The following is a 16,862-nucleotide window of genomic DNA, read 5'->3' on the forward strand; positions in this document are numbered from 1 at the left end:
ATTAACACAAGTTTAATTTGGTAAATGATAAGTCCAATAATTCCCAATGCATATTGAATACAAAAGAACGATACAGAGAAGAAAAGAGTTTACCGAAGGGCCCTCTGGGAGAGACTCGGTCAGCAAAGCAAGGCTGTCTTTAACCGAGTGCTCTGTCTGACAATAAATGTTAAAATACCTTTTGCTTCAAAGCTTACTGACTGACCCTCCCCTCCAAGAATTATTACGAAGTCTGTGTCGGCGCTGTAAATGAGCCAACCCCAATGTGAGTACTTTATTATCTATACCATGCCCATACAGCCTGGCATTTACTGCTTACAGCTGCTGGGAACATCCTAACCTGAGGTTGACCCTTGCTCCAGGCTGAAGCTTGCTGTGACCTGTGACTTCTCTCCTCAAAGCTCACACGTTAAATCTCAGTGTTACAGGTCCTTCTCAAAATATTAGCATATTGTGATAAAGTTCATTATTTTCCATAATGTCATGATGAAAATGTAACATTCATATATTTTAGATTCATTGCACACTAACTGAAATATTTCAGGTCTTTTATTGTCTTAATACGGATGATTTTGGCATACAGCTCATGAAAACCCAAAATTCCTATCTCACAAAATTAGCATATTTCATCCGACCAATAAAAGAAAAGTGTTTTTAATACAAAAAACGTCAACCTTCAAATAATCATGTACAGTTATGCACTCAATACTTGGTCGGGAATCCTTTTGCAGAAATGACTGCTTCAATGCGGCGTGGCATGGAGGCAATCAGCCTGTGGCACTGCTGAGGTCTTATGGAGGCCCAGGATGCTTCGATAGCGGCCTTTAGCTCATCCAGAGTGTTGGGTCTTGAGTCTCTCAACGTTCTCTTCACAATATCCCACAGATTCTCTATGGGGTTCAGGTCAGGAGAGTTGGCAGGCCAATTGAGCACAGTGATACCATGGTCAGTAAACCATTTACCAGTGGTTTTGGCACTGTGAGCAGGTGCCAGGTCGTGCTGAAAAATGAAATCTTCATCTCCATAAAGCTTTTCAGCAGATGGAAGCATGAAGTGCTCCAAAATCTCCTGATAGCTAGCTGCATTGACCCTGCCCTTGATAAAACACAGTGGACCAACACCAGCAGCTGACACGGCACCCCAGACCATCACTGACTGTGGGTACTTGACACTGGACTTCTGGCATTTTGGCATTTCCTTCTCCCCAGTCTTCCTCCAGACTCTGGCACCTTGATTTCTGAATGACATGCAGAATTTGCTTTCATCCGAAAAAAGTACTTTGGACCACTGAGCAACAGTCCAGTGCTGCTTCTCTGTAGCCCAGGTCAGGCGCTTCTGCCGCTGTTTCTGGTTCAAAAGTGGCTTGACCTGGGGAATGTGGCACCTGTAGCCCATTTCCTGCACACGCCTGTGCACGGTGGCTCTGGATGTTTCTACTCCAGACTCAGTCCACTGCTTCCGCAGGTCCCCCAAGGTCTGGAATCGGCCCTTCTCCACAATCTTCCTCAGGGTCCGGTCACCTCTTCTCGTTGTGCAGCGTTTTCTGCCACACTTTTTCCTTCCCACAGACTTCCCACTGAGGTGCCTTGATACAGCACTCTGGGAACAGCCTATTCGTTCAGAAATGTCTTTCTGTGTCTTACCCTCTTGCTTGAGGGTGTCAATAGTGGCCTTCTGGACAGCAGTCAGGTCGGCAGTCTTACCCATGATTGGGGTTTTGAGTGATGAACCAGGCTGGGAGTTTTAAAGGCCTCAGGAATCTTTTGCAGGTGTTTAGAGTTAACTCGTTGATTCAGATGATTAGGTTCATAAGCTCGTTTAGAGACCCTTTTAATGATATGCTAATTTTGTGAGATAGGAATTTTGGGTTTTCATGAGCTGTATGCCAAAATCATCCGTATTAAGACAATAAAAGACCTGAAATATTTCAGTTAGTGTGCAATGAATCTAAAATATATGAATGTTAAATTTTCATCATGACATTATGGAAAATAATGAACTTTATCACAATATGCTAATATTTTGAGAAGGACCTGTATGTTCACACATGCAGACTGAACACATATATGAAACTAAATGATTTTAATTTTCAACATTTCCTATGCTATACTTGATGCTATGATACAACTCTACCGACATTTAATTGATTACACTGGAGCTCTGCCTAGAAATGTGTTAGTAATTGATGGTGTTGATATTAGATTCATAAGATCACTTTTACAAGAAGTAGTTCTTCCATCTGGAAGGTTCGGTTGGTCTTCTCTATATGGTGAAATAGACTGGAACTTAGTTTGGTTAATCGGAGAAAAGTATTTCCTGAATTACAAGGTAAAGGAGATTCCTTTCAAAATTTTGCATAATATTTATATAATATTTGCATAATATTTAGGCATTTCTCCCAACTCAACCTGTAGTGCCTTAGTTAGTGTAGATCTTATTGCACGGGGACAAATCCTCAAAGCTTTATTAATAACTCTTTCTATTTTCAGTAAATGTGTTTTAGCTGCTGTTCTATATACAAAGCACCCATAATCTATTGTTGATCTCATTTATTTGCCTTCGTCGAGAGGTTTAAAGGTGTTTACCGCCGGCTGCCGCCATAGTGTAGTGATTTTATCTGGCCACATGATAAATCCCTTTTCTGACTGAGTCAGAAACTGTCTTTGTAGGATAACACTAGGACTATTCAATTAGTCATGTTGTGCATTTGTATAAAAAAGGATGTTTATGTATTTATTAGATATACTGTGTTTGTATCATTTATGCTCCATTACTGTAATACATGTGGCCTATTGGCAATTTATTTGTATTACAGACTGCTGGCAAGACATAATAAACCAGCTAACTTCATCAGTTCAGAAAAGCTTCAAGTTATCCTTCCTGTATCCTGACTGATACACCATCTTCTTGGCTGTCAATATGCCAAAGAACTAGCCCTAACCCATAACTAGTAGCACCACTAATTTGACTTGATCCTCCCAATAGAACTGTAGAAGCCTGTATCTGGATCCTCTTTGTAGTTTGGTTCTAGGTGTATCTGTTCCCTGGCTGCAAACAAGCCCCACGGAGTCCAAAACAATTAGCTGGATGTGATTTTTCTTTTAATGCAGTTAAAAGAGGAATCGTGAATTTGTTCCTGTGTGGAGCATCTGGAGATCACCGTGTTGTTGGTAATAAAGGAGCAGAGAGGGTCGGCCTGCTTGGAGCCAAAGAGTCCAATTCTGCCAATGTTCTAAAGATCAGCTGACCCTGCTCTGGAGCCTTCAATACCTTGAGAACCATCAGATTGCTCGGTCCTGTCAGAACTATATTCAAAGATTCTGCTGACTGAGATGTTTTCTGGCATCAGAAGAGTTAGTAATTTTATAGTATACCAAAATCAATAGCTTTTCTGTGGGTTCTAGATCAGATTGTCAAAAACCAAACTGATAAATTCAGTCCAATAATATAATAAACATCCTAATAGCAGATCAGCATCAGAACAGCTTGAGGCGAACGTTGTGCAGCTGTCTACTTGTTCTGTTTCTGATCACCTGCTACTTCTGGCAGTTTAGACAAAGGCTGAGAGGAGGCTTCAGTTAACCCATCAGCTTTCTGCTCAGAGTAAATATTACCAGTCCTTCTTCCTAACTTCTGTAATACACTAACATGCTAGACATTTTATTTAATTCTTAGTTCTTGGAGTAGATCCCAGTACCATTTTTCCACCTGCTTTTGGAGAACTTGGCACAACTCCTGGGTGGGTTTAGGAGCTGGGGAGTTTCATGACCAACATTTCTGTGTTTAGGGTCCGTATTCCCAAAGAATCCTGACACTAAAAGTAGCTCCTAGTGACGTTCTAAGAAAAATCTTCGAATTTCTCGAATTCTCAGATTTTTCTTAGAATTTTCCCTCAGTGAAATCAGTTATTCATGAATCATCTGAGGCCTTCAGAGAGCTGCTAACGTGAGGAGATGTTCAGAGCAGTGAGGAGGACCTTTAGTGAACCTAAGAGTGTCTGAAGCAGAGAAGATGGAGGAAAGACGGAGAGAAAGGAGAGATCTTCTCCTCCAATGAACAACAGTGAATGAATAAAACGCTACCAGCTCCATGGTGCAGAGATCCACCTCCTAAACAGTCGAGTTAATGAGAACAGAAACTTCTAGAACAATCATATAATTATTAATATAGAGATAAGATTAACTTTATCATCCCTCTAGGAGGAAATTAAATAGTTTCAGCAGCAGGACAGGTTAAAGGTCAACCTCTAGTAAGGTGATATTAGGAAGGATCAATAAATACTAGAAACAATTAATAACCATGAATAAAAAGGGAACAAAATTACAAACAATATAATAGAGAATTATTTAAATATTTACAGACTGTAAAATGCTTTAAAAAATTAATTTAGAAAAAATATAGATATAAATAGAAAGTGTCTCCAACAGTCCAATAATCTGAGCTCTATATCCAGAGCAGGAAGATATAAATGAGGTGAATCTGCTGTAATGTTCATGATGATGTCAGCAGTCTAAATGATCATCTCCAACATCTGTGGAGAAGTTCTCTGGTGCTGCTATCTCCTCTCTAGCTTCTGAATGCAGCAGGAACCAGAGCTGCTCACATTCCAGGCTGGTGCTGAAAGCAGAGGGAACGACGCATTGATCTGCTGGAAATGTCTGTTGGTTCCCACCGTGATCCCAGAACCAAATCTACCTTTAACACTCCTCTCCTCCATCAGCAGGCTCTGCTCCTCTGTTCACTTCACTTTTCTCCACCTTTTTTCCTCCCTTTTGTTTTAGTCATTTTACCAAATGAAACCTCATTAAACAAGGAGATCACAGTAAATGCTGAATTTAATATGGATAAGAAATTAATAAGAAATAGAAGCAGAATGAAAACTACCAGCATGGAGAATAAACATAAGCAAATCAGAATAATGATCATGTAAATAAACTACGATTAAACATGTTGATGCTGTGGGATAATCCGTTTAATTTAATTCATAATTTTTTCCAAAACAATCAGAATTCATGAGAATGCTCCTGTGGCTTTTCCTCCCTGTGGAATTCCAGTCTGACAGAATTTGCTTCTTCGCAAATGTACTTGCATAAACCTGCTGCCAATCCTGAGCAAGCTCTGCACTGGTGGCAACATTACACTGTAGCTTTCCTCAAGAGATGGTCCTGCACCTTGCTGGAATCTCTCACACATCCTAAGGTGTTTTTTCTGCAGTTGAACCTCAGCTGATTTATAACAGACACTGCAGCTTCAGCTGATCAACAGAAACATGCAAATGAAGCGCTGGTTCAGATAGTATGGGTTAAATCTGATTTATTGTTTCTATAGAACGTGATAAGGTTATTGTTCACAATTTCAATCACAACAGAATCTCTGACAAGATTAAAAAATAAAATCAATAACCTGATCAGTATTTAATTAAGGTTTCATGTATGACATTTAAAAGTTCAGGAACAGATCAATAAACACCAGCATGACCCCGATTATCTTCAAAGGAATTAAAACTTAAATGAATTCAACAGCAGACTTAAAGATTCTCTGATTAATAATCAATAAAACTGAGCGATGCTGTTCAGACCTCAGCCTGCAGGGGAACCAGTCTATGCAGATGCATCATGAGAATTGCAGTTTAAACAGTAATTTATTGTCATGGTGTTTCACCTGCAGGGTGATTCTGTCAGATCCCAATCGATCAATACACACATCCACCTACCACCATCAATGACCTACACACACATACAATCTCAAATGTTTAATAAAACTGATAATCTAACATCTACCAATAATTAAATATAATCCCACTGATTAATGATCAATAAATCATCAACTGAAAACAAGTGAGCAAAGTTATCCCTTCCTTCATTAATTGATTTAATCACAGAACAAGTTTCATTTAAACATCCTAATTAAAACAACCTGAGCTCCGATCTGTCAGCTGATCATCTCACTGATCAATAATCAATCACATCAACTTTAAAAGGAAAAGTGTCCTAATGACAGCCTATCGTAACCTCTGCTCTGAGCTCTGGGCCAAGCCAGCAAACAGAACCAGTTAAAGTCCAAACAGCACATAAGGAGGTGTTGATCTGATGTGTTGACCTGTCAGCAATCAAGAATCTGCAGGTTCTGGATGGTCCTGCTTGGCTGAACCGCTTCTTCACCTATATAGTTCTGATCATCTCCAGTTAAGCTCCAGCTGTTTCTGGACTTGGTGTCAGATGGCTCCAAACCCAGATCTGAAACTGGTTTGTTGCTGAACAACAGAAAAGATTTAGGCTCCAAGGAAACAACCTGATTTCTGCTGAAACACTCAAGAGCTTCACAGGAGATGATCGAAACCAGAGAGATGAGGAAATGATCAGCTGATTATTACAAGTGGAACCATCCAGAACCACAGAAAATTAATTGTCACAGAGACGGAGGTTATAAGAAGTTCCTGATAACCGACTGTAATAATCAGTTTAAAAGTAACTCTAAAGATCCATCAGGACCAGGATCACATGGATGAAGAAGACAGGCAGAACCTGACAGGAGGAACCATCTCAGTCTTCCCATCTAATATGATCAGAAATAATCAGTAACCGTTTCTGACAGAAAACAGGAAATGATCGAGTCTGAAAACAGAAACTCATATCTGGATTAAATAATTTTTACTTCAGGATTGCTAATTTTAAACAGATTCATGAATAATTAAATAATGAGAGGATCATGACAGTAACCCGATCCCCGAGGGACCCTGAGCAGAGGACCTTTAATGAGGTGATCAATGACAAAATCAGCTAGAGCTCTGATGCTGCAAGGAAAAGAAAATATTTTATTGATGCAAGATCTGCCTCAAAACTGAAGCTCCACCCCTGCAGCCCCCCTAGGACTGATACCAATTAACTGCTCAATTGATCCAACATCGAATCAGCTTTGCATCACCCTGATTAATCGCTGTAAGAGGTGAGAAAGGATCAGTTCTAAGGCAGAACCCAGGCGGATCCAGGAGCCCTCAAGCTTTTGGTTCTGGTTTGGGGCTCTCAGGGATGATTATTGAGTCCTGAGACGACAGCTCGTCAGAACTTGGGATTAGCTCCTGCTTGTCACTGCGAGACACGGAGATAGAGGTTTAAGTCAGTTTTAAGAGATGACCATCTGAGGGATGCAGCGAATTGCCTACAGGGGACACTGCTGCACCCTGAGCTTACCTGACGGTGGAGTAATGACGGGACAGACGGTGGCGTCTCAGTGTGATGACGACAAGCGTGACCAGCAACACAGCGGAGATGGCAGCCAGCGTGACGAAGAGGAAGAAGGCTTCAGAAGAGAGGAGATGAAGATCAGAATTAACTGGAAGTTTATTTACAACATCTTCAGGTCACTTGAGACCTATAACTCCAAACTTAAAATGATCTTTTATCAGTCTCTTGTCCATCTGCTAAAACAGTTACAGTAACCAGGTACTGTCTGGGTTTAGATCTGGACACAGTTGCACCACTTTTACACCAAGACTGTTAAATAACAGAATTTCTGCTATTAATAAAACTAAGATTCATTTCAATGATGTCTAATGTGCCTTCTCTGTTCTCCTTTTAGGTTTGAATGCTTGGTTAATAAAAACCTAAAGATTGAATGTCCCTTTAAAATGTATCCTTGGTGTTTAAATTGATGATGTCTAAAGCTTGAAGTACTCTGGTATCTGGCTTCACAGAACATTCTTGAAAGCTCCCGAAGGTTAAATCTTGAATTGGTTGTTCTTTACGGCACTGAATCCTTGTCAACCATCCATCCATCCATCTTCAATACCCGCTTCTTCCATAGTGGGTCACAGCAGAGCTGGTGCCCATCTCCAGCTTCAAAACCTTTCCTTTATAAACTAGACGTTATCCATCATGCTGCCTTCTGCTTTGTGACTGGAACTCCAGTTAACCCTCACCATGCCATCTGTATACCCTCCTGAACTGGCTTTCACTGGTTCCTTCACATTTTCTCATGGGAAAACTTTGCATTCTAGCATTTTCATTGATCTCCTGATCTCCGCAGCCCATACCTCCTTCGGTTGCCGTTCTTTTCAATCTTTTCCTGTATAACATGAATGAAAAAACGATTCATTCCACCAAAAATACCTCACTTATTTTATTTATATACACTGCTCAAAAAATAAAGTGAACACTTAAACAACACAATAAAACTCCAAGTAAATCAAACTTCTGTGAAATCAAACTGTCCACTTAGGAAGCAACAATGATTGACAATTAATTTCACATCTTGTTGTTCAAATGAAAAAGACAACAGGAGGAAATCTTTGGTGATTATCAAGACACTCAATAAAGGAGTGGTTCTGCAGGTGGGGACCACAGACCACTTCTCAGTACCGATGCTTTCTGGCTGATGTTTTGGTCACTTTTGAATGTTGGTGGTTCTTTCACACTCGTGGTAGCATGATTTGGTTTGCTTATGTGGGTCCTTTGTCACGGGCAGGTGAACTGATGTCGGCTGGGTGTTTCTTTCGTGCTACTGAATGGTTTGATTCCATTCTGTGCAGAATAAACATGCCATCCGTTAGGCTGACCCAGAACTCCTGAGCCGTCGTCATTATACAAGGCAGCATCTTATCGATCGGAATGGTGTGACATGCCTCAGCAAAGCAGGTTGCACCTGCAAGTGACTGCAATCTGCCACAGACCCTAAAGGTCGGCTCATTCATACCACCCTATAAGCCAGGTACTTGTAAAATGGCTCCCAATCAACTCACCTGTCCCTGGTTCTGCTCAAGATACATGAACCATTAGTTCTGCCATCAAGATGAGCTCAGTTTGGAGGGTTAAAAACAAACCAAACTGAATTTCATGAAAACTCAACTTATCTCTTTAGTAACTGAAGCAGAGCCTGAACAGACTGTGATCATGAAGGTGGCCTTGATCAATTTATCCCTCTTTGGAGAGAAACCAAAAGTTCACCATAGCGACTTTAGAGCAAACACCCCAGAGGAACTCACCTGCAGTCCATCGACTTCTGGTCTCACCATGACCATCGTACACATCTGCAAGACAAGGAAAGGGTCATACAACTCCCAGGAAGTGGTATGTTCATGTCTTCATGACTACTATAGGTCAGACTTTTTTCCAAACAAGACATATTTCCCAGTTCCGCCACAGAAACTGAACCCAGGCAGGCTTTAAACTGGGAGTTAGCTGAAAAACAAAACTGTTTTTATACCAAGATGTAGATGATAAACACTGGTTTCATACTGGTGTTGATCCAGTTCTTACCTCCCCCACTGCAAGCGGTCATGCACTCCTCCATAGAGTCAAAGTTGTTGGCATTCCCACCACATCCACCGTACACAAAGCTCTGACAGGAAGCAGAGTCCGGGTCGTAGTAGAACTTGGGGAACGCAGCACGGCAGTGTCCAGACTCAGGACTCAAACTGCAGCGATCTGACACAAGCAAACAATAATTACCCACAATGCCCCTGGATCTAATGAGGAACAGCACAACCATCATGTCCAGCTACTCTCTCACCTGTGGCATCTGCAGGACCTTTGTCATCTTCTGGGACCTTCTTGGAGGATGGGAGGACAGTAACTCCTACACCAGATAATAACAATGGGAGTTTACATGCAGTCCTAACTGGACTGGTGCAGGCTGGAGTCTTCAGGTAGAACTAGACCTGGTACCTCACCTGTACAGGTAGTCATGCAGCGGTCCTCACTGTCGTAGTTGTTCTCGTTTCCTCTGCAACCGCCATAGATGAAGGTCTGACAGATGCCCTTCTCTTTGTTGTAGAACCAGCGCTTTATGGCAGCTCTGCATGGACCTGTCTGGTACTCTGCTACACACTTTTCTGATTGGACAACAACACACAGGTAACACACTTCACCTGGCCTGCTCACAAGGTTCTATGGGCCTCAAAGACATTCAGTAGGAAGAGTCCAGCTGTTAATCAGGTAGAGGAGAAGCACATAGAGATTAAGAGCCATCTCAACTCCCCACCAGGAAACATCAGAAAACCCCCACAGGGCCAGACAGCAACCCAGGAACCAGGAACCTCCCAGAAGGTTCCTGGTTCCAGAGAGATCCCCATCCCAAAACGATCATTACAGACGCAGAAACATCAGAGGATCCAAGAGAAACCCTCAGGAACTCCAAAGGATCCTTTCAACAAGGATGCTTAGAACCTTCCAGAACCACCAAAGATGTATCTTAGCTCCAGAATCAAACCCACCACCTCATTGTGAGGAGTAAGTGAAACGTACCTGCATACTCATCAGCTGCGATTTCTGCAGGAAACAGGAAGCTTTAGGTGAGTCAAAGGTTCATCATGTGACCTGCAGCTCATAGTTACATGGTTTGAATGTTAACCTCTCAGCTTCTAACGGCAGAACCACAAACTGCTTTCTAGAACAATAAAGCGACCAGTTTATTATTAGAGCCAAACATTGACAGACAGATGGTTGATCGGTCAGTTTGTGAAGACTGACCGGTCTTCTGTAGAGGTGCGGACTCTTCTGGCGCCATCCGAGGAGCTTTGGGAGCTGGCGGAGGAGGAGCAGAAGTCGGGTCTTCAAGCAGAACCGAACCTGAACACATACAGTTTAGATAGTCATAGGCAGGTTATAAATTGCATCATTAGCAGGTCAGACAAGTTCCAGGTAAGTTAAAGTGTTTTGTTCCAGAGCAACATTTCTGAGATGGACAGAACCGAGAGGAGCTGCTGAACTTTAACACGTCTCCTCTCAGCTCCTAAAGCCTGTTTTCTCTGCAGGAAAATAAAGCAGCTTTTGTCTGAAGCCCCACCTTCTCATTGTTGTTGTTGGTCAGCTGAACTGGGAGCGGCACCGCATTTCTGGACCCTCCCAGTTTAGCTTCCGATTTCAGAGAACGTGATGAAACACAGAAAGTCAGAACCTGGAAAATCAGCAGGAAGAAGCTGGACCCATCATGGATTCAAAACCTTTAACCTGATCACCCAACAGCACCTCTTTGCATCATGCACTAAACTCAAACATCTGGACCTTGAACCTTTAAGGCTCAACCCTCCTGAAGTCCAAGTAAATCAGATGTCACAGAAAATATTAAAAAACGAAGTTTGTCAGAGCGCAGCAGTAGAACGTCTGACCCATATATGGAGGCTTTGGTCCTAGATGCAGCTGTCCGTCGAGGACTAAAGACTCGAACGCCCCCCTGTCCACCGTACTTCCTGTCTGCCTACTCTCAAAAAATAAAAATAGGCTGCAAAAAAAAAAAAGAAAAAGAAAATGTTTTTGCAATTCCTCTGAGATTTCAGCAGCAACTCACTTCTTCATCTTTAACTAACATTCCAGTCCAACTGGAATCTTGCAGAATTCTCAGAAATGACCCAGGATCCAAACAATCCTGCCGTCGGACCAGAACGGTTCAGTGTTCATCCAGATGCGGTCAAACCTGCTGACCAATCTGTCTCTATGATTTTCCAGTTTTATTTTGGAGCAGCTGTGACTCAGTGATAAGTGTTGTTGTCTTGCAATAGCAAAGTTGTGGGTTTGATTCCTTGCCACACATCAATATTCTGACCTCAAGTTGCCTACCTATCAGTGTGTTCACGCTACTGACCATTTTAACCTGATTTGCTGACTTTCGATGGTTTCTGTTCACCTGGCTCAGGTGCGGGCAATCCCCTTTGTTCCTGCTGACTGTTGCTAGGTAAGATTCCCAGTGAACCCACCATGAAAACCTGACCCCCAGCAGCTCGGTCTGTGGATCTTACCGGTGACTCCCTTGCAAGCAGCCTCGCAGTCTTCCTGGGACTCAAAGTTGTTGCTGTTGGGCTCGCAGCCGCCGAAGATGAAGCCGTTGCAGCTCTGACTCGTCACGTTGTAGAAGAACCTGGGGAACGCGGCCCGGCATGGTCCAGTCTTCTTTGGAAGACGGCAAAGATCTGGGAAAGATGACCCAGAGTCAGTTTAATGTTGAGTTTAGCCTCAGACAAAGTGAACTATTTCTATTCAGGAAACTCTCATTCTTAAACAAAAGGTCTGTGTGTTTTTAAAGTGGGTCCCCTTTCCAGTTCTTGAATCAACCAGTGCCAGCTTCCATCATTTCCAGCTGGTTCACCCTAAGTACCCAGAATCCCCAGAGCCAACAAAACATGCATGAGAGGAAACTTCTCATCTCCAACCATATAGAAATATACTCCCCCCTCCATCGGTGAAGATAAGCTGCTTGGTAATCAGCACACCCTCATTTAAACTGTTCGTTTTCCTCTGATTATTGTGTTTCCAGTCTAGTCTCTGAGCCTGATCCAAACAGTGAATCCAGGACAGACACAGCTCCGATATTAGTCATGTCTCACTGTTAAAGATGATTTTATACATGAATCCTGGTCATATTTTTATTATGGATCTGAAACCTTTGCTTTTCTGGCCGTTTGTTCTGGAAGACAAATCTTGAACAGTGAAACATGCCACTATAGACAAAAAATGAATGTCTGAAATAAACTGGAGCAACATACAGAATTATTTTAAAATAATCTTACAGAAAATCTGTTTTATCTGATTGATATCAGCTGGGTTTAGGTTCTGGTAAAAGGACAAACTGGGATAATATTTCATGTGAAATCTAACATCAGCATTCATTTCCTCATGTTTCCTTGGACTCGGCTTGCTGTTCCCAAAACAAACATGCTTCCTGGGTGGTTCTGTCCTCTTTTTATGATCAGTATGGCTTTTATTTGCTTTATCAGGTCCAGTTGGCAGCATGGCAGATGGTGTTTTGTTTGCAGAGGAAAAACCACAGCAGCTTTAATGTCTCACAGCCTAAAGAAAGAAAATGAGGAACACAACCACAGTGCACAAGAGTGCACATGGGTTATTGAAGATATGTCTAACTTTGTCGGTTTCCATATCAAAATACAGACACTAACCTTTAATATTTCCTCGTGATTATTGAAATTTGTCTGTCAGATGAATGAACTGTTCATGACAGTTGATTCGTGGGAATGCTGTGAAAACAGCCTGTTTAATGGAAGGTGATGAAGACTTATCAGCTGTAGTTCCACACCTTCCATTTTACCCCCAAACATTGAACTTCAGAACATCTAACACCTAAATCCAAACACTGTTGCGGATTCGGATAAAATGCTCTGAACAATCAACACCTCCCACCAATTTCCCTTTGTAACCAGCAGGCGGCGCCACCTCTGGCTCCATGTGGTTAGGTTAATAATGGAAGCTTTTACAAAAATATTTCCAGGTCTTTGGTGACAAAAAACCCCCAGCATCTCCCCCAAAATGAGACCCAAACAGAACCAAAGAAAACCTTTTGGTTCTGAAGCAAAGTCCAGAAACGTGAAAACGTAAGGTTCTTGCTTCTGACCTTAGCTGACCCACTCTGTGGTGGAAAAAGCAAGATCACATTAGTTTCATACTTGGACTTGCTCAGACAGGCTGGATGAGCTTTTCTTAGTTGACTGAGAACAAAAGGCAGGAAGTAAAAACCCGAAACCCGTCATTCATCAAACAATGCAGCTCCACAACATTTTCATTTCGAGACCTTAAAGTAATTCTACATTATTGACCCGACCTTTGAACAGCCTGTTAAAGATCTTTTCCTAGAAACACCCCAGAACTGCCCAAAACCTCTTTAAGACCCGCTCCAGAACCTGCCCATTTCCTGTAAAAGATCTAACCAAGAAGTTCCAAAAACTCCTTTAAAAACTTTTCATGACCTGCTGCCATTTAACTTTCAAAGATCTGTCCAGGATAAACGAAAGAACTGCCCACAACCCTAATGAGCTCACCAGAACCAAGAACTGTTAAAGACCAGTTCCTGACCCAAACAAAGCTGTCTCCTTCGGAGAGACCTTCCAAAGTTCACGCAGGTAGAAACACACCTATATAAATAAACTTGACTACTGACTCATCCTACAGAGAAAAAAATGTAAATGACTGGAAATATAGACAGGAAGTGATGTCAGACGTGCCTGAAGTGGTCTTTGTTTACCTGAGGCGGTCCTGAAGCTCCTCCCCCACCTGAGAACCTGATCCAAATCAACACAAAGGTAAGGACAGGTGGGTTGTTATTTTCATCTTCTCTCAGCTGTGGCTCACCACCCCTCAGGTGTTATGGAAAACAGTAAACTTGTAGGAACCAGAAAAACTGGTCGGACCTGAACCAGATCAGGTGGCATACCTGAGCAGATCTTCACTCAGCAGTTACTTAAACAGGTGAGTTGACAACAATAAGCAACACTGCATTCACAGTGTCTGAGGTGGGATATTGGCTGGGTCCATCAGGTGCATTCGGTACCATGGGCTTAGGTAACCTTCAGGTGAGCAGATTGACCCTGAATCTGTTCACCAAAGCAGGACTGGGTTAAATCTAAACTTCCTCTCAGACAGAACAGAACCACTGCTGTGGTTCAGATGGTGCTGTGATGCATCAGGTTCTGACCTCACATGGAAAAGACATACATTTTATAAAACCAGGCTGCATTTATGGAGAGGGTCGTCAACAGATAGGAAATGATCCAGGAAACTGGTCTGGTGGGGACATAAAGCTGTTACTTGTAACTTTGTAGAGGTTCTGACCCATGTTTACGAACAAACATGATATATAAAGTGGACCCAGATCAGAAAATGTTGTCCTTTCAAATCTTAAACCGGAACTTTGATGTAACCGGACTCTGAACTGGACCCTGAATGAGGACAGAATATAAACTATGCGGTTCCTTCTGCTCTTGAGCTTCATTTATGGTTGTGATTGAGAGAATATTTTATATCTGGAGCTTCTTTGCTGGAACACAAGAAATAAAACCGGTTGAGTGAGCTCAACATCGATCAGAACTGGTTCTAAATTCTCAGGTTACAGATTAAAACGGAACACTGTCTTAGCTTGAGATTCAGAGCGGTTTCCACCAGAACCCAAAGGTGGGTCCATTCAGGGTTGGTCAGGATGTTACTGAAGTCCATGTCTGGTCTTTTTTCCACTTTTTCAGGTTCAGATTCACTGTTTTAATCTGAATCCTTCCAGATTCTGATCTGTCTCTATTCCCTGAATGCAAAATGGTTCTGCAAATGATCCGTGGCTTGTTTGGACCACAGATTTACCCTTAGTCGTTCCAACTCTGAGATTAGATCAAGTCCAGATTGTCAGAAATCAGAATCAGTCCAGTTGTTACATTAATTATAAACTCAATCTGAGCAAACTATTTTAGCAACGATCTGTTTCATTTGTACTGTATTGCACCGACTACGCCAAAAACAAATTCCTTGTATGTCCAAAAACGTACTTGGCAATAAAGCTTTTCTGATTCTGATTTACTCATTTTCTGGACTCTGTGGCTGGAGCTGGTTCTTAGTAGAATGATCTGGTTCTGATGGTTTAAGCCTGTTTCTAATTTGAACCAGCAGTAAATGAGACCAGAACCCAAACCGTGTTATCCAATTAGAAATGAGGTTTGAAGCAGCAGATCAGAACAAACAGGAAGTAGTTTTCCTGAGTGAAACCACCTGAACAGGGCAGAAATATGACCAACCTGACTGCGCCGCTCATTAATAAATCAACCAATCATGTTGATTAGAAGCTCGGCGGCAGTTCCTGTCATCAGTTTGATGTTCCTCACTTCCGGATTCTTTTTGATGGCGGTAATTAAACAGGTCAGCTGGTCAGGTCATGTTTACAAACCAGCTGATTGGTTAGTAAATTAACATCAATCATCCTAGCATTAATTTCTAATTGTTGCTAATGGATTAGTTATTATAAATGATTAATTGTTTATCGGTTCTTGATTGGCGCTCTCACCGCTGTTAGTCTCGTTGCTCCGCGGCTCTTCGCCCTCCAGCAGCGGGACGACGTGCAGCTTCTCCCCGTCTGTAGGCGCTTCCTGCTCGGCCTCGCTCTGGACGTTCCTTCGGAACACCTGGAACTGGGAGTTCTGCTGTAATGTGCACCCGGCGGGCCCGCAGCTCACCAGCATACACTGCAGTCCTCCGTCCGCTGGCAGCCCGACCAGAGCCAGGTCACAGCCCGCGACTTCACAGCAGGCGGTCCGGCAGCTCTCCGGGTCCGACACCTCCTGACTATAGTTCAGGTAGCGAGCCCCCGCTGCCCAAGAGTCAGGGGCGAGGCCCTGGTTCGGATCCGTGGTCTGGTCCCAGTCACAGGTCTGGCCCAGTCCAGCTTGAAGTAGGAAACAGAGCGCGAAAAGCTTGTGTTTAAACATTGTGAAAAAATGAAGCTGAACCTAAATCATCGACAGGCGCGATTTTCTTCCAAGCGACAGCTGTTAACTTCCGTGTTTGAGTGTCGCACTTCAATTTACCTGCGACAGGTGAAGTCCCGAGGCCACGCCCCTTATTACACAACAGTGATCAACCAGCCAGAACCCCCTGTGTACCAGGTGACTTTTTCTTTAGAGAAGCAGCTGCTCAACTGTTTTGTTCTGAAATCAATTCAGTTTATTTCCTGAAATCCGGACGGATCTTAAAATTCTGACCCGGCGGTGAAGAAAAAACAAACCGACAGATTTAACTGGACTAAACTGAGTGAGGAGAGAGAACCTGCAAAAACATCAGAACCCTTTCAGAACCAGCATCTGGACTTAGAATCAAGCATCCCATCAGGGTATCCAGGAACTTTGGAGCTTCGTTTCTCAGTAGAGACAATGCCTCAGCCTGTGTTTGCCATATTGTGAGAGACGGGTTCTACTCAGAATCCAGGACCCCATCCCCTGTAACCAGTTCTATCCGTATATCTCGAAGCTGGTTATCCCTTCAGCAGATCTACCCAGGGTTACTGATTCTGGACCTTCCCATTCATCTAGAAACGTCCCCACCCCTATCAGTGTTAAAGTCCATCAATCCAATAAAATAAATCACATTTTCACATTCACTTTGTCT

The 16,862-nt window shown here is 42.6% G+C and overlaps 1 protein-coding gene across 1 annotated transcript; it reads right to left on the reverse strand.

Annotated features, from left to right (window-relative positions):
- Positions 1-4,954: 4,954 nt before the first annotated feature.
- spint2 (serine peptidase inhibitor, Kunitz type, 2) lies at positions 4,955-16,312 on the reverse strand. Its single transcript, XM_047392251.1, has 10 exons — positions 15,766-16,312; positions 11,732-11,902; positions 10,467-10,565; positions 10,242-10,265; positions 9,668-9,829; positions 9,508-9,573; positions 9,255-9,422; positions 8,981-9,025; positions 7,191-7,299; positions 4,955-7,088 (listed from the first exon to the last, which is right to left on the reverse strand). The coding sequence occupies exons 1-10, from the start codon at positions 16,184-16,186 to the stop codon at positions 6,995-6,997; spliced, it is 1,359 nt and encodes a 452-aa protein (XP_047248207.1). The 5' UTR covers positions 16,187-16,312; the 3' UTR covers positions 4,955-6,994.
- Between the last annotated feature and the right edge of the window lie 550 nt (positions 16,313-16,862).

This window comes from Girardinichthys multiradiatus, chromosome 18, assembly GCF_021462225.1.
Source record: "Girardinichthys multiradiatus isolate DD_20200921_A chromosome 18, DD_fGirMul_XY1, whole genome shotgun sequence".
NCBI lineage: Eukaryota > Metazoa > Chordata > Actinopteri > Cyprinodontiformes > Goodeidae > Girardinichthys > Girardinichthys multiradiatus.